This window comes from Leptonychotes weddellii, chromosome 8 (assembly GCF_054177405.1).
Source record: "Leptonychotes weddellii isolate Sample4059 chromosome 8, ASM5417740v2, whole genome shotgun sequence".
Taxonomy (NCBI): domain Eukaryota; kingdom Metazoa; phylum Chordata; class Mammalia; order Carnivora; family Phocidae; genus Leptonychotes; species Leptonychotes weddellii.
The window spans coordinates 130,540,267-130,558,558 of NC_138376.1; the positions used below are offsets into that span (position 1 = coordinate 130,540,267).

The window sequence follows — 18,292 nt, forward strand, 5'->3', positions numbered from 1 at the left end:
TAAAAGTTATTTTTTGTAAGTCTTATAGTCATTAAGCCTTAGCTAATATGTGAATAAATCCATTTCCTAACATCTGATGCCTCATTCATGTTCTGAATGGAATGGTCCAACTTAGAGTCTTGATATTACTGTCTCATCACAGATAATGTTACCTAAAAATGCTTAAGCCTCCTCTTTTGGTGGAGATGTGTGTGTGTTGCTGTATAGATTGATAACTCTTATTAGCGAATATTCTTGCTAAATTTTTGCAATGTAAGAAAAAAATTAACAGGATTGGTAATGTGTGTTTAGTCCTTGTATGCCCTTTTTTCACGGAAATAGAAGTATATGAGCCCATTAGAATAGTTCTGTCAACCAGCTATGAGTTGAGTTAAACACTAAATGATCCATACATTTTTTTCCCTAGCTGAGGTAGGAGGGTTTGCTTTAATTTTAGAGTGTTGCAGCAATTTTATGTGTTTTTAATGCACAGGGCATTTTAACTGCAGTCGGTAAAAAAGCAAAAGTAGATTTAGATTTACAGGTTAATTAAAAATTTTCTTATTTTGATTGTATTGAAGATCATTTTTTTTTTTAGTTTTCTTCCAGGTCTTGCCATACCAAATTCTTGCCATGCCAAAACCAAATACCTGTTAATTATAATAGAAAGTTAACATTGTATAATCAATTGTCCTTAAAAAGCCTTTAAGTGGAGCCTTTTAGCAAGTCTGGGAAGATACATAATCATTCTTTCCTTATTTTTTTATTGTTTCTCTTCTTATTTTTCGAATTTTTTAAATGTATAGGATGATAATGAAGATAATTCAAATGATGGGACCCAACCATCCAAAAGGAGGCGAATGGGCTCAGGAGATAGCTCTAGGAGTTGTGAGACTTCAAGTCAAGATCTTGGGTACTGTCATTTCATTGCTTAATAGTAGTTTTTGTGGTATGTTTCTCTCCTCTGCGGTAACTCCCTCCTCCCCGGCCCCTGCACTGGCAAAGGCAGTTACTAGATATTGTAGAATATTTTTGTCATGTTTTACATATGACACCAACATTGCTTTTGTTACTCAGTGCAACTAAAACATGTTTTTATTGGATAAAATACACATATAAAATTCACCATTGTAGTGATGTTTGGGTGTGTCACTCAGTGGCACGGTTATGTCCAGTGTCCTTCAGCTGCCACCTGCACCCTTCTCTGTTGCTTCACCCCTGCACTGAAACGTCCTAGCCAGGAAGCAGTAACAGTTGCCGCTGCTCTCTTTCCCCAGCCCCTGGCAGCCACCATCCCCTTGCTGACATTTTGGATTTGCTTGTCCAGTGCACCTCGTGTAGATGGAATCATACAGTATTTGTCCTTTTATGTCTGGCTTCTTGGAAGTTCATCCATGTTGTAGCATGTGTCCGAATTTCCTTTCTCTTTAGGGCTGAACTGAGCTCCGTTGCGTGGATAGACCACCTCTTGTTGGTCCTTTCACCCGTGACGGACACTAGGGTTGTTTCCCACTTTGGGCTGTTGTGAACAGTGCTGCGGTGAACGTTGGTGTATAAATATGTGTTCAGTCCCTGTTTTCAGTCCCTTTGGGCGTATCCCTTGGAGAGGAGCAGCTGGATCGTAGAGTAGTTCTGTGTTTAGCACTTTGAGGACCTACCAAACTGCTTTCCCCAGCGGACACATCATTTTCTGTTCCTACCAGCAGTGCGGTTTCCTTTGCCATTGGTTATGTCCCGGTTGTTCTTTTTTTTTTTTTTTTTTAAGATTTTTTTTTTATTTATTTATTCATTAGAGACAGACAGAGAGAGAGGCAGAGGGAGAAGCAGGCTCCCCGCCTAGCAGGGAGCCCGATGCGGGACTCGATCCCAGGACCCTGGGATCATGACCTGAGCCGAAGGCAGACGCTTAACCATCTGAGCCACCCAGGCGCCCTATGTCCCGGTTGTTCTGATAAGAACCATCCTAAGAGATGTGAGGTGGCATCTCACTCTCGGTTCCATTTGAATTTCCGTAGTGACCAGTGATGTTGACCATCCTGTCCGTGCTTATTTGTGAATCTTTGGGGGGAAATGTCTATTCAGGTGTTTTTGCCATTTTTAAATTGGGTTGTTTGTTTTGTTGTTGTTGAGTAGTGGAGTTTTTTATGCATTCTGGATATTAATCCCTTATCAGATACAGGATCTGCAGTTCTTTCTTCCTATTCTGTGGGTTGCCTTTTCACTCTGTTGAACAGTCCTAAAATGCACAAAATTTTTAATTTTGCTGAAGTTTAAATTACCTATTTTTCTTTTGTTGCTCATGCTTTTGGTGTCATGTCTGGAACCCAGTGCCAAATCTGAGATCAGGAAGAGTTACTCCTGTGTTTTTTTCTAAGAGTTTTCTGGTTTGGTTCTTGTACTGAGGTTGTTGATCTATTTTTGAATGTGATAGGAGGTAAGGGTCCAATTTCATACTTTTGCATTTGGATATCTAATTTCCCAGCACTATTTTTGAGAAAACTACTTTTTGTTTGTTACTTTTAATTGGATGCATAAAATAGTGTCACGTTCTTGCCTCTGTTGTCCAGTGATGACATTTAGAAGTTGAGTTGGCCAGGCCCAGAGATCTGTCGTTGGCTCTTCAGGATTGGGATGGGTCCACGGTACACTGGAACCATCAAACCAGGTCTGTTCTGTGCTTCTGGCCTGTGGAGTCTATGAGAACAAACAGTTATGGTTTATAGTTCAGCTCTTTGAGAAACACGTTTTTGGAGTTTTGCTTTCTTAGCTGTTTGACTCACTGAACAGCAGGTGGGAAACGAGTTGGTGACTTTGTACTTTGGGCGGATGAAATAGCAGTATGGGTGTGAAGCTCAAGAGAGGGAATTCAGAAAGAATATCACCACCGTTTTGTTTTGGCCTTATAGATCTCTTAACACTACAAAATTCCTTTATTGCTGACAGTTGTGAGTCTCGGTTCTTTGGGGTGTGTTCCAGTGTTCCAGTGTACTGTTTTGTTTGGTATCACATGCTTGCTTCCTTTCCCTCTGCCTGTTTGTGATGTTCTTGGACGCACAAGACGGTAGGAACTTGTGTGTATGGCAGAGTCAGAAGACTGAATGAGAATTTAAATAATTAAAGTAGTTCTCCAAATTCCTAAAAATGAAACTCCTCAAAAATAAATCCTTAAAAATGATTAAAGCTTAATAAAAGCCACATTTAAGGCATAATACATATTTCTGTGCTTAGCTTTAGCTACTATCCAGCAGAAAATTTGATAGAGTACAAATGGCCACCTGATGAAACAGGAGAATACTATATGCTTCAAGAACAAGTCAGTGAATATTTGGGTGTGACCTCCTTTAAACGGAAATATCCAGGTATTAAGTCTTAGTTTATGTAACAGATTAAATCTAACTTTTAACTAAATAGTAATTCTTTTTGATAGGTTATCAACTTCTGAATATTTGAGTATGGAATATTTGTAATGTACTGTATATTCTTCTGCTGGCTGATTTTCCTTTCTGCTGTCACCCAACGTTTCTCTCCACTCTCCGTTTGCTCTTATGCCTTATAAATGGACTTAAAAGCAGAATGTGGAAGGTGAATTTCCTGGGGAAAGTCTTAGAAAAAGTCATGTTATGGCCGAAAGCAGCAGGAGTTTGATTCTTTCCCATTGCTTGCTGGCCTGAGCGAGGGAGGCAGCTGCACCAGGCTGTGTCTCCATTTGAGAAAAGCTGTCTGTGCAACTAAGTTACTATTCTTGCTTTGGGTTATTCTGTTTTCAACTTTAATTTAGCTTTTATTCCTTGAATTTGTAAGATTGTTTGCGTGGTCTCTTTAGTAATCTTTGGAATATATAACACATAGTACTTTTTTAAGTCCATGAAGAATTTAACTTTTTAAAAAAATCTTAAGGTTTTTAAGTTTTTAAAAGTTTTACAAATGCATAATGTTATAAATGTAAAAGACTATTTTTAATAGTCTTTTGTTCTTTTTTTTGGAGATTTAGAGCGACGAGATTTGTCCCATAAGGAGAAACTCTACCTGCGGGAGCTGAATGTCATCACAGAGACGCAGTGCACTCTAGGTAACAGAGGCTTTGAATGGGAATTCTGAAAGCTAGATGTTTATGAGGTGATATTGGATGGGTATTTGTCCTTTTTCCTAAAGTATTTTACAAAATTAATGAGATAGATTGAATTATTTAAATGCTAAATTGTTTATTTTTGGTTTTTGTTAAAAGATAAAGGAGAATGACATAACAATATTTCACAGAAGTGTCCGTGTGTGTGGTGTGCCAAATTTGTATAGTAGTTTTAAAAAGTATTGTCTTTATCTCTTATAAGGCACATTTTGCTCTGTTTTTAGTTCTGTAGCCTTATCTCCATGCTTTGTTTCCAGTTTTTCTTTAATAAACATTTTAATGCGCCGTGGCACTTTTTAACATAAAACCATGGGTGTTCATCGCAACAGTTGATATGATCGGATGCTCTGAGTTTTGAAAATTGCCTGTATGACTTGTATGTGCGTGCTGATGCTTCTCTTGGAATTTAAATGGACGCTTTGTAATATTTCTAGTGTATTGAATTTGAAGACTAAGTACTGCAATATATTGAAAAACTCTTGTTTTTGTCTAGTATCTTTCCTTAGTTAAGGATATTAGATTAAGGATAATCCTTAATCCTCAATGGTCTAAGTTAGTATGCATCATTATTTAGCCATTGTTTTTAGTAAAGGGATATATGTTTATAGTACATTGAATCTTAAAAAAAAATGTGGTTCAAAAATTGATTTATTTTCCTTTGCAACTTTGATGAGCTTTTTTTAAAAAATTGTTTGACTTTATATTATGAATATTGTTTTTTATTATTTTCAAATATATTACAGTATTCTCCCTTGACTACTGGAAAATTTTAAATGTAGAGTAGATTAAAGGAAAAGCAAATTTTGAAAAGTAGTTTTGTTCACTTAGCCTTAAAAGAGCTTTTTTTTAAACTATTTTTTTGGTCTAAAATAGGTTTAACAGCATTGCGCAGTGATGAAGTGATTGATTTAATGATAAAAGAATATCCAGCCAAACATGCTGAATATTCTGTTATTTTACAAGAAAAAGAACGTCAGCGAATTACAGATCATTATAAAGAGTATTCTGTAAGTATTGAGGTGATTGGCATCTCTTATTTGGTTTGGGGAGAATGACATTTTGTAAAGTTGTATGTGACTTCCAACTGTAATATTTTTATTTCAGCAAATGCAACAACAGAATACTCAGAAGGTTGAAGCCAGCAAAGTGCCTGAGTACATTAAGAAAGCTGCCAAAAAAGCAGCTGAATTTAACAGCAACTTAAACCGGGAACGTATGGAAGAAAGAAGAGCTTATTTTGACTTGCAGACACACGTAGGGCTGCTTAACTTTATTAGTTCCTGAACCTCACTTTGTGCTTGTTAGGGTAGAGTGCTCAGCGCCTCCTTTATTTAGCCGTTGTTTTTTTTTTTTCTGCTGGCAGTGTGTCCTTTTCTGCCCCAGAACTTAAGATACAATTTTTAACGATATGCCAGTAATACTCAGCTCACTTCTGTGTGTGTGTGAGGGAGGTGTCTTTTGCTCTGTAGTTGACTTTTGCTTGTCCCAAGGGTTGTTTTAAGAAATTTCCATCTTAATTCACTTAATACTCACAGTTGCCATATGAGGTTGAAGCTAGTATTCTTCTCATTTCATAGATGAGGATGCCGTATGTGTTGCCCAGGTCCCCTTGCTCGTCAGCGGTGGGCAGAAGCACACTACGTTTCCCTCAGCAGTGATGGCTGTGGCAAAGAGCCAGACACAGTTCCCATGTACAGCTAGAAACACCCTCCTGTCCCCTTGGGTTCTAGTTCCTAATGTCTCCTGTGTTTCTAGCCTTTGGTGGGGAGGAGCACAGTGGAGAACAAGAGCTGTTGTGTTCCTAAAACCTTGATTCCTAGCGTGGAATCAGTTTTGTATTTCTCTTCACGTTAACCCAGGTTATCCAGGTGCCTCAAGGGAAGTACAAAGTGTTACCGACAGAGCGAACCAAGGTCAGTTCTTACCCAGTGGCCCTCATCCCCGGACAGTTCCAGGAATATTACAAAAGGTATTCATTGGTTTTATGACCATTACTATTGGGTATTGCTGAGGGACTTGAGAGTCTGGCATACTTGCCTCCAAAGAGTTTGGCATGTGTCCGTATCCTCTCTGACTTCTGCAGCTCTGCACACAGAAGAACCCCCTTCAGGCAGTGCTTGAACGTCTGCTGTCTGCTGACAAGCCCCAGGCTGCCCATCTCCCCGCCCCCCTGCTTGTGTTTCTGTGGGTAGGCGTCAGAGGTTCTAAGGCACCCCAGGCCTCAATCTCTACCTGTGTCACTTGAAAGCTTATTGGGAATGCAGACTCCCGGGCACAACCCAGACCTGCTCCCTCGGGAAGCACGGACTTATTCGGCAGAGGAGATGAAGGAAGGAGCAGAGAGGCTGCCGGGCGGCCACGGCCACCTGCTTGTTCCAGCCACACCGCCGGCCTGGCTGCTGCTTCCACGCAGGGTGGCAAGAGGGCTGCTTACCTCTGAGTCCCAGTCGGGATGTAACTGAAAACCAGGCTAACAGGGTCATTTTATTTGAAAATCTCAGCTTTTACTTCAGCCTTAAACCTATGTTCTTGAGGAAAGAGACTGTTCTTTAAGGAATAGTATTTAAAATAGACTATAGGATCCTACTATTTGAAAGCCAAATTTAAATCATGGGTTAGCAGATTTTAATTTCACTTTTGGGTCAGCAAATTATTAAAAGTGACATGCCAGGGTACCAATCCCTTTGCTTTTTGCTGTCTTAATTGAGGGAGATGCAGATCCAGTGCCCACTCCCAAACTCAGGTTTCAGGGTGTGGACAGGGTGTGACATGGGAGAGGGCTGGCCTGTGGCTGGGAATGGCCAGTGTCCTGTGGCGTGGATGCCATCTGATTCAGGGTCAGGGGCTGCTGATCTCTCATTTCAGACACAATAGATGATTGATTTGGTTTCTTAAACAATGTCATGGACCACGTGCTGCCGTGCATTGCAAGTGTCAATTGATAAAATCCTCACATCCGTCTGTGAGGTGGACGCATCGTCATACTTATTGTGCATGTGAAGCAGCAGTGGACCCAGAAGCAGTGATAACTTAGGGAGTGAGGGGTGGGGCACTCAGGGGGCGTGGGTTTTGTGCACAGTCTTTAATTGCCACAGTTCCACTTTAGTCTGCTGACTTTTTTTTTTTTTCCTCTTTTTGGGTTGAGGATGAAGGAGAGAGACAAATCTTTTTTTTTTTTTTATTTTTTTTAAAGATTTTATTTATTTATTTGAGAGAGAATGAGAGAGAGCACATGAGAGGGGGGAGGGTCAGAGGGAGAAGCAGACTCCCTGCCGAGCAGGGAGCCCGATGTGGGACTCGATCCAGGGACTCCAGGATCATGACCTGAGCCGAAGGCAGTCGCTTAACCAACTGAGCCACCCAGGCGCCCGAGAGACAAATCTTTTGATAATAAGAATCAAATGTGTATATTAAACTCATAGCCTGGTGCAAAAAATGTTTAGGCTTTTTATTTATTACTTTTCCTTACTTGATACAAAATGAAAACTTACTTGTTACATCTGTAATCATTTTCCAAAAGTATTTGGGGTTAATTGAGAAGATTAAGGCTATGTTTGAAGCTCATGGATTAGATCATTCATATTAATCAAAAGACAACTGACAGTCATCTCTCTGAACCTCAGGTACTCACCAGATGAGCTGCGGTATCTGCCGTTAAACACCGCACTTTATGAGCCCCCTCTGGATCCTGAGCTCCCGGCCCTAGACAGCGATGGCGATTCAGATGATGCCGAGGATGGTCAAGGCGATGAGAAACGGAAACATAAAGGCACTTCGGTAGGAACATTGATCTTTACTAGGAGGTGTCTCCTTCCCTTTGAGTTTTTGCTAATTGCTTTCCCAGATGTTGAATTGAACTTGTATCACCATCCTCTTTTTGAAAAAGGACAGTTGCATATAATTTCCCGAATGCTTTCATCAAGAATATTATTTATTGTGTGCATTGGTGTAGACAGGCTGTGGATGGCCTTTGGTAAGTTTTATTTTTAAAGTTGCCTTTAAAGTTATCACAGGCAGGTTAGGAAAGGGCACTAGACATGAGTTTACAATCCTATATTGAACTGTCTTGGTTTTGGGAGCACATTAACTTGTGTTCCTATTGCTTAATTTTTTTTTTTTTTTTTTTTAAATATTTTACTTATTTATTTGAGAGAGAGAGACAGATATAGTAACAGAGAGCACAAGCGGGGAGGAGAGGGAAAAGCAGGGTCCCCGCTGAGCAGGGATTCCCCACACAGGGCTCGATCCCAGGACCTTGAGATCTGAGCCAAAGGCAGATGCTTCACTGACTGAGCCACCCAGGGGCCCATCCTATTGCTTAATTAATAATTTAGATTTCCTATAGGAAAATGTGAAGGTGACTGGTATGTTGTGCTATTAGGTAGGTTTTCTTGTATGACTTTTTTTTTTTTTTTTAAAGCAAAATGCAGTTGCATGACTGGGGAGTGTTGGTGTGCTTGGTGGAAGTGAAGGAGAACAAAACCACGATGTCAGAGGATTCTGATCTGATTTAGCGTGGTGCACTGAGCAGCCAGCCTGAACCTGAGAATGTGCTACCATTCGATGTGCAGTAAATCTTTTGTCACCAGCACCTTCTAAAACATTTAATGATACATGTTACATAAACTAAGATGCTATTCAAGTATTAAAGGATGGTACCACTTTTCTCCTGTCTTACTGGTGAAGGGGTTGCTGTGGTGTGAACAGGGTATGTTGACTTTCCCTCACTCTGCTTGTCAGTATAAATTAATCCAACATTTCAGGAGAGCATTTAACAGTAAAACCAAGATTTTTGACTTCCACAGAATTTGACCTAGCAAATATATTAACAGAATTTACCTGAAGGACAATAATTAGGACAAAAAATGGCCATTGGAGTGTTAACTGTATTTTTTTTATAATGGAAATTAGGAATAATTTTAATGTTCACAGTAAGTGATATATTACATTTACATGACAGAAATGAAGTTCAAAGAATATTAAATGATGTGATAAAATGCACATAATACTTAAAACAATTGAAAAACACATGCATACACACTCAGTGTAATCCAGTTTGTGTGTGTGTGTGTGTGTGTTTTTAAGATTATGTTTAAGATTTATTTATTTTAGAGGAGTCGGGGAGGGGCAGAGGGAGAGGGAGAGAGAATCTTAGACTCTGCACTGAGCCTGGAGCCCGATGTGGGGCTCGATCTCACGACCCTGAGATCATGACCTCAGCGGAAACCAGGAGTCGATCACTTAACTGACTGAGCCACCCAGGTGCCCCATCCGTTTTGTGTTCTAAAAAAATGAGGGGTATGTGTAGATAGGTGTGTGTATGAATGTGTGAATGTGTGACTCTGGGTATTTATATGCAGACACACACCTGGAAAAAATTAAAAGGAGATGCATTTATGTTCCCAGTAGTTGTCTCAGAATGTTTATCAAAGTAGTTATGGATAACCTAATTTTTTCAGTTATTAATTTTCATAATTTATATGAACATAGCATTTTTATTTTAATTAGAAAATTTTAAATAAAAAAATGAAGAATTAAATATTCAGATATCGAACTCCTAAACTTTGAACATCTAAAATATGTCAGATACTGTCGTAAAGGCTCAGCGATACTGGTGCTTGCATGGAATACAAGTGAGTGCTTGAAGAACTCTAAAGACATTTATTACTCAGTAAAAAATACCCACCCTTATTTAAGACAGTTTATTTTTTGAGCAGTTTTTTGTCTGAAACAAACAATGCCCCCCGTGACACAGCACAATGGTGTCGAAGCACCGAAGCAGACAGTTCTGGTCGTGTTACATCAGAGAACGGTGGATTAAGGTGCTAGCTGGTGTAAATGGAATTAGCTCTATGATTTCATGTATTTATAACACAGGTAGGTGATTTTTAACATGACTTCTTTTAGTCGGCACTGGAAAAAGTTTTCTTATATTTACAGTTATCTTTTTATTTTTACATTGATGGAACTTTAAAACTTTTTACAAATCACACTCAAGTCTATGTGAATTCCAAGGGATCTTTGTTTGTGCTTTTGACCTCCAGGACAGCTCCTCCGGCAACGTGTCTGAAGGGGAAGGCCTTCCTGACAGCCAGGAGGAGCCTTTCCAGGGAAGACAGAGATCCAAGGACAAAGCTGCTACTCCAAGAAAAGATGCTTCCAAACGTTCTGTACTGTCCAAGTCAGTCCCTGGGTACAAGGTAGAAGAAAAAAGCCCCTGACTCCGCTTCCTTCCTGACCAGCCTCTCTCCCCGAGATAGTTTAACTTTGACTTTCAAAGTTGTGGAGCTCTGCCTGCTGTACTTCACTAGCTGTTCTGTGGTGTGTGCCCTCTGTCAGCTTCTTTCTTTTTTGCTTTATTTTCCTGGTGGCTTTTCTGTCACTTTTGCCTATGGTTCAGCTTCTGTTTTCTGTAGATGTACAATTTATAAGAAAATCTTTTTTTGTTTTTTAAACAATAACCAGGCAAGTATGGGTTTTTAAAAATTCATTTCATAGGCAGAACTTTATATTTTGTTTCTTTGGAGTAAAGATCCTAATTATCTGATATTTACAATATCCTAGTATTTAGTATAGCTGAACATGCTAAGCTGTAAAGGATGGGTGGATAGACTCTTAGAATAAGCTGCCTCTCCTGGAGAAAGATCTGGGTTTAATCTAAAGATTATTCGATCCATTGGCCAAATTCAGCTAACTCTGCGATAGAAAATAGTAAAACCTGTTATTTACATTATGTGATTTTTAGCTTAACCTTGGCAAATAGCCTCTATGACTCTATGACCAGGATTTAAGCATTATTTAGTGATGTAATCTGGGTTATATATATATATATATATATATATACACACATATATATATATATATATATATACACACATATATATATATATATATATACACATATATATATATATATATATACACATATATATATATACACTTGTGAACTTCTGGTCTGGCTCTTCTCAGAGTAAGGTAGTATGTTATCAGCAATATTATTGTTACCGTCCTCCCCTTCCGAGGGCTAGGTGAGAGGTGAGTAGCCCTATCCCTACATGATGGGGGTTTAGGAATGTCCTGGAGGGGGTGAAATCAGCTGCATGGTTTTATGTTCTGGATGGTGATAGTAAAATAGACCATTCATATGGTCTGGAGTATATCTGAATATGCCTTTAACTGTGGTTATGAAGGTGTTTTGAAGGAACGTTTTAGAGTAAGGTGATGGAGCAGTTTTGCTGAATGGAATTGTTAAAAGCATCTTGTTGTGGGTCAGGATTGTGGTCACAGTGGACGATCTAGAGGAACAGGTGCACGCGGGCTGCCAGCCAACTTCCCTTCCTCAGCCGGACCCTTCTAGCAATCTGCTTACTTTTCTTTTCCTGAAGTAAACAAAGCAACTTAACAAATTAGTGTTTAATTTAATCCATATTTAATTTGAAAATGCCATTACATAATCAATTTAAAAATCCATGTTTTTTCAGCCTATGGCAAGCAAATCTTAAGCTTCATTTGGCAAGGGTTGGCTTCCAAGGATGGCTTCAACAGGCTGCAGCTGTGTGTTTTTTATACTTGTTTTTACATAGATAGCTTACCTAATTTTTTAAACTTAAGATATAAATTAATGCTTAATAATTGAAAGCAAATGAACTCCAAAGATTAAACCTTGGAAAGTTAGCCTGGTGTGTGTGCTGCAAAGTGTGCTGCGGTCTTCCGATGGGAGTCGCAGTTCAGAGCACAGTGTCAGCATTAAGGAGACCTTTCATAATAAGCCTGGATTCATCGTGGGTTCAGAGGAGCGAATGGTGAAGCAGATGTTTTAATAGAGGCTGAAAATGAATTATTCCACAGTATCATTGATTTAATCTAGAAGAAATCCTATAGATTGACCTAAATTGGTATTACTCAAGGGAGCGTAATATGCAAAATACACATTTTATAATTTCTGTGAACATTTTTAGTACCTAAAAATGTTTCAGGTATTTCAAAGTTTGGAACAACCGGTATCTAGACTTAATACATTAATGTGAACATGTTTATTAAAAGTAACCTCTGTATGAAAAATATTAATAAGCCAAGATGTGCCTAAATATTAGGGTACTTCAAGCTGAAGGTCATATATATAAATATGTTGGAGTTAAGAAAAGTGATGACGTATCTGATGTCTTGCTTAATAAGATTCACTAGTGCTTGCCCTTAATTTGTAGGACAGTATTGTTTAGGTTACATTAACCTGCAATTAAAGCATAATTGTTAGGATTCAGGCCTATGTGACAAGTTTATAATTAAAATCTATACTATATTAGTGCTACCATGAAAGTCTCACTTATCTTTGGTTATTTCTCAAGCAGGAAAGTCAGTGTATTGTGAGCCTTTTATTTGAGATGCTGAGAACCATTAGGATGAGTATTTTAATTTTCTTATCAATAGTGAAACTTTGATGTTGTTGCACTTACTAGAAGTAGAACTGACCGTCAGACATAGGGTTCTGTTCCATCAGTCTTCATGGGAGTTCTGCACACTGTTCCTTCCTCCTCCATCAGAGGAGTCTCCTTCAGAGACTAGTTTCCCAACTGGCGGTCCTGGGTGTGAGCAGGGTGGCTTCTCAGAGAGCTCAGAGTGCTTGAGTGAACAAAGAATTGCCATAGGAAATGCTACAAAGCTCTGTCTCTCTCTCTTTCTCTCTCTCTTCTCCACCCCGTCACTCCCTCTTTTCATCAAGATGAAGACTATTGGGTAAGAAACATTTTAAATGGTTTAACAAAATATTATGATTTTAAGCTTAGAAGTAAACCTAGAATTTTCTTGGTGTCCCTTTTTTTATCATAGGTGTTTAATTATATTTTAATGGCTGTAGAACTTGAATTGCTCTAGAATGTGAATGACTAGCCTTGTGTTTGATTCCTTTTTGACTTTTGTAAAGGGTTTCCTATGAGGAGTTCTTTTAGAATTTAATACTATGTAGTTACTTCCCTGACTTTAGTGAAAGATACTCGAATACTTGGTATATGCCAGTATCTAACTTCGACTACAAGTATTAAATAAGTCTTCTACGTTCAGTGCAGGTGCCGTAACCAACAGAGTTCTTATTTGGTGTATTGAGAGGTAGCTTTCTGCTGTATATTATGGCAGTTACAGATGTGGTCATCACTGGATCAGAACTCGGATCATAGAAGTGCACTTCTAGCTCTTTTGTATTTAGGTGTAGGAAGCACAGTGAGAACCTCCTGCTTAGAACGTAGCAGCAACAACGGAGGGTAACTGCACTGCAAGACGCACACGGTGTGAGCCTTGACACTATCCTTTTGTTGGGGGAGCAGGGTATGCAGATACACAGATGTAGAATAGTGAACGGTAAAGCTTTATATGTATGTTTTAACTTCCATGGTATTTATTATTTTGTAGAGACATTTGTGATTGTTTAGAGTTACTGTTATTATATTTATGTATAAGGTTGACTTTTTTTTTAAATAAATAAGCCAAAAATTATTTTTGAATGCCTCTGTCATCTTTTGCAAAGAAAGACAATTTAAGACATAAAAAATTTAAAGAATTAACAAATTGTTTAGGCCTAACAGGTTTTGAAGGTGGCAGTGAGACATTTCAAAGCTGGAATGCTATATACAAAGTTGGGAGTTTCCTTTAGGCTCCTCTTTGGGTTAGTAACTTAGGAGAGGGAAATAGAAGATGTATTTGGCTGGGTTGGAATAAAACAGAAATACCACAATCCTGCTGAAGAGAATCTTCCTGCAGGTCATGTATACACGTATGCCCCTGGCCCATCTCCTACTTGGCCCATGCTTGCTCTTCTTTTTCTGCCACCATTTACTTACGTATTCAAGTAGCATGAATGAACATCATCTTATTATGGTCAAAGCTGTGATGTTTGTATGTTCTCCCTCCCCTGATAATCGTAGGTGCTGTGAATCTTTTCTTCTTTGTCCTTTTCCATGTGTTGCTAAGTGTTTTTTAAAGCCCAAATACTTTCATTGGATTGAGCAAGGCTTTAATCTGAAAAATGAATGGTACTCAAGAATATGAGGGTGTCTGTAATTTTTTAAGTGATGATTTTTTTTTTTGCTCGTCTGAAAACTTACTTTCCTCTTCTATGTTTTGTATCTCTTATGGAATGCTTTTCCCCTAAGCACAGGCTCTTTTATTATTAGATATGCAAAGGGAATAATAGCTTGGTTTCCAGAAACATTTATGCACATGACAATGTATGGATGAGACATCTTTCAATTAAAAATGTTAAACCATATTGATTCTTGTAACTTGGATTTTATAGATCTGTTTTTACAACTTTGGAAAATAATCGGTTTTTAAACAAAACCAGTATATAAGCTGCTTAACATGGAGCCTTCCATTTTTCAGTAAGCCTGACTATACATGTGATGGTCATTCGGTACTTGGATTTTCTCTTCCAGTTAATAGTGCAATTTGACATTGTAGTCTTCCCTTCCAGTTCATTATACAGACCTTACTGTGCACGTAGGGAGTGTAGAATGCTACATTTAATCCTGACATGAGATCACGCTGTTGACAGAATTTTTAAACAAAATCTAAGGCTTTAGTCAGTAGGCCATCATATGTTGAAAGCTGGCTTTCTCAAGTGAGGTCTTTCAAAAAGGTCCTCATGAGCAAGTTACCAAAAGTAAAGATAAGGCAGTAACAATTCCTTATGAACCCATAGTAAGTTCTTCTGGCATGAATTTATAGCCCTCTTCTACCCTTCCAGCCAAAGGTCATTCCAAATGCTCTATGTGGAATTTGTCTGAAGGGTAAGGAGTCCAACAAGAAAGGGAAGGCTGAATCACTTATACACTGCTCCCAGTGTGAGAATAGTGGTAAGTACTAACGTGTCTTCTTAACATTTTAACCGCCCTATTTGTTGCCTCAAAAACGAGGCGTTTTCGTTGTCAGACCTGAAACAAAGAATCATCTCATATATAGGGTAACGTGTGAGGCATAGAAAAGCAGCCCATGTATTTTCCTCTACTTCTTGTATTTTCATTTTTTTGGTGATTAAACACTGTAGCCATTCTCGAGAACTCCAAGCAAACTAGCATTTTATTATGCCATATTAAGTTCAAACTTCTGTTGTGAAATACTAATGCTGGTTTTGGTTTAGGCCATCCTTCTTGCCTGGATATGACCATGGAGCTTGTTTCTATGATTAAGACCTACCCATGGCAGTGTATGGAATGTAAAACTTGCATTATATGTGGACAACCCCACCACGAAGAAGAAATGATGTTCTGTGATGTGTGTGACAGAGGTTATCATACTTTTTGTGTGGGCCTTGGTGCTATTCCATCAGGTAAAGACTGAAAAACGGAGGAACATTATCTTTGAGTGGAGGGACTCTCCTAGCCTTTTTTTAAAGGCTCTGCATAAACACCTTAAGGATCCTTCTGTTCATAAGAAGTGACCAAAGCTGTGATTATCCAGATAACATCCGCCTGCTTTTCATCCCTAGGTAATCCAACTAAAGGACAAATGGGATGTCAGAGTGCCCCATCCAAGTATTGGAAGTAGAGTTCAATGTAGAGTGAACTCATGTCTTCCTACTGAAAGAACTAAAGCAAGAGCATCAATTTGTTTCAAAGCCTTGATTTTATTTTTATATCATCTATTCAGAAACTTAACAAAAATGACTGCTATGCCTTTATAAATATTAAACCAGATTTATATAAAATGAGGCAGCATGACAATTCCAGGTAACTTTGGAATGAACACAGAGTTGAAGAATAAATCACAGTACTTGGACTAAAATATTACACATAATTGTGTAAATCTGAACTTATTTGCATAGTTAACACTGTATAATACTTTTATAAAATATATGCCAAGAACTAAGTTTCCTGGGAATCATTAAGAAGCAGGCAACTTGAAGTTCTGTAGTTAAGTCAGATGGAGTACATGGTACAGTTTATCACTGATCAGTTTTAAATGCTGTGTCTGGTACACCAGGCCTTGGGAACTGCCACTGAGCAGCAGAGAAAAGGGCTGGAAAATAAGCCAAGCCCTCTAACAGGTTTTATATGAGGTTTGTAGTATTGAACTCTGCAAGTAGGATACTGTTTAGGTTTCAGAAAGGATTGTAATAATTTTTTAAAATCCGTATCATTGTATAGAATCGCTCCTCCCACCCCACCCCCCATTGGTACTGAATTTCATATGGTATTGATTACACTGATGAAGGGAAGTTTACATTTTTCTCCTTAAGAAACTCATTAGTGTCCTACACATCACAAATCCACAGAAAAGTATCATTAGCGATAGCTAAGGAAGGAGAGCCAAATGGGTTTAAAATTCAGTCCTAAAGAATTAAATTTCGTACTATTATTAACTAACAATTTTTCTCCTAGGTCGCTGGATTTGTGACTGTTGTCAGCGAGCCCCCCCAACACCCAGGAAAGTGGGCAGAAGGGGGAAAAACAGCAAAGAGGGATAAAATATGGATTTAAATGAAATATTTGGTGCCAGCTTATTTACATTCTCAATTTTATGCCAATAAAAGATTCTGAAATTAACTATGTGCTTAAAATCTGCAAGTTGATTTATTTGTTATAAGCCACTTTTACCCTTGAAACCAATTACAAGTAGAGAAATAACAGTTCATTTTCCAAAAGTTTCTTTTAATCTCTTAGTACTTTGGCTCTATCCAGAAATTCAGTTGGAAATATTAGGCAGTTTAATTGAAATACTCAACTATTTCTCCATTGACCTGAAAGTGACTAGTATTTGCATGAAATTTTCCTAGTCTATATTGTTTCTGGCCTATTGTGGGTAGCATAACAGTTATCTTAATGATAGAAGAATTTTAAATAGGTAGCCCAAGGTGATAAATAACAAATGACCTGATGAGATTCGGAACCTGGGTCTGCCAGGAAATCTGTCTGGAGACGGGTGCCCACTTGACCTGGGGAACAGGCACGGGGCTTTTGCCCCATACCCACGCAAATCCCCAGAAATCATTACATTTCAGACTTGCTTTTAGTAACTCTTCAAGGTCTACACGTTGTAACTGCATTGGGAATCTAACCAGAATACAGTTCTAGCTACCAACCTTTTAATCTGATGCTCTGTTTCGATTTATTTTATATATACCTGGGTTACTGCAATATTTTTAGTCACCTGACAAGCTAATCAAACTGGAGTTTAAACATTTTATTGTGCGTATTCCTTTTACAGGAATTTTGACATTTGGAGGAAAAAAACATCGTTCTTGCTGCTTTCCCTACTTTTGGGGTATATGAGGTAACAAAACTGTATGGCTTTATTTTTCCACCCCCCAATTAGAAGTAACCAGAATTTCCACCAGACCAGGGTAGCTGGATTCAGAGAGAACTGCAATCAACTTCCCAGGTTCCAGAGCATGTTCAGTGAATCAGAACAGGATTTCGAGGACCAGTTTCAGAATACTAATGAGTATGGTCCAGAGCACGGACTCCTCCTCCTGGGGCGCGTCCTCGGGGGCGTGGGCGTGCCTGTGCGCAGGGTCCCTGCCATCGAAGACCGCGACCTCGGCAAACGGGGACTGCTCGATCCTGCGGTCGAAGTACACTTTCATCTCGAACTCGCTCTCATGGTGGGACGGGTGCCCGTAGATGCCGATGCCCACGGGGCGCTGGAAGTGCGCGGGGATGGACACCACGTCCTGGCCGCACGTGACGGACTGGAGCTCGTAGTCGTCGAAGCTCGGGTGCAGGGTGCTGTCCGACACGTACAGGTCTGCGTCTCCCTTCAAGCTCTGCATCCTAAGAACAATCTTCCCCTCGTGATTCAACCTCAAGTAGCTGTAATTCCCGGCTCCTATCTGGCCCTGCACAACGTGCAGGAGGAGCCACTCTTCGGGAACTTCGTCCTCGTCCGAGGAGCTCGCCGCGGACACCACGTGCGAGGCCAGCAGGACCAGCAGCGCGCGCCTCCAGGCAGCGGCCATGCCCGCCGCCCGCCGCTCCCCCGCTGCCCTGCGGACGTCCTGCAGGAGGACCAGAGGGCATGCTCAGCGCGCCAGCAGCGCCAGGCCGCCGCTCGGGGGCGGGTCCCCGCGGGCCCCCGGAGGAGGAGGAGAGGGAGAGCGGTGCCGGGTGGGAAGGGGGAGGAGAGAAGGGAAGGGGGGAGCGGTGCAGGGAGGAGGGGGAGGACGGCGGGCGGTGCAGGGTGAGAAGGGGGAAGGGAGGG

General features: G+C 39.7%; 2 protein-coding genes across 3 annotated transcripts; one reads left to right on the forward strand and one right to left on the reverse strand.

Annotated features, from left to right (window-relative positions):
* The first annotated feature begins 762 nt into the window (after positions 1–762).
* Positions 763–16,638, forward strand: PHF10 (PHD finger protein 10). 2 transcript variants are annotated; one of them, XM_081829331.1, is made up of 11 exons: positions 763–892; positions 3,208–3,338; positions 3,965–4,048; positions 4,979–5,112; positions 5,210–5,359; positions 5,965–6,074; positions 7,729–7,882; positions 10,150–10,305; positions 14,841–14,949; positions 15,234–15,422; positions 16,474–16,638. In XM_081829331.1, exons 1-11 carry the CDS (start codon positions 840–842, stop codon positions 16,557–16,559), a joined length of 1,356 nt encoding a protein of 451 aa, XP_081685457.1. In that variant the 5' UTR covers positions 763–839; the 3' UTR covers positions 16,560–16,638. The 2 variants fall into 2 exon arrangements, with proteins under 2 accessions (XP_081685457.1, XP_081685458.1); XM_081829332.1 differs by having other exon boundaries at positions 3,971–4,048.
* C8H6orf120 (chromosome 8 C6orf120 homolog) lies at positions 15,700–18,108 on the reverse strand. The gene has a single exon (XM_031038732.2). The coding sequence runs from the start codon at positions 18,048–18,050 to the stop codon at positions 17,496–17,498; it is 555 nt and encodes a 184-aa protein (XP_030894592.1). The 5' UTR covers positions 18,051–18,108; the 3' UTR covers positions 15,700–17,495.
* Between the last annotated feature and the right edge of the window lie 184 nt (positions 18,109–18,292).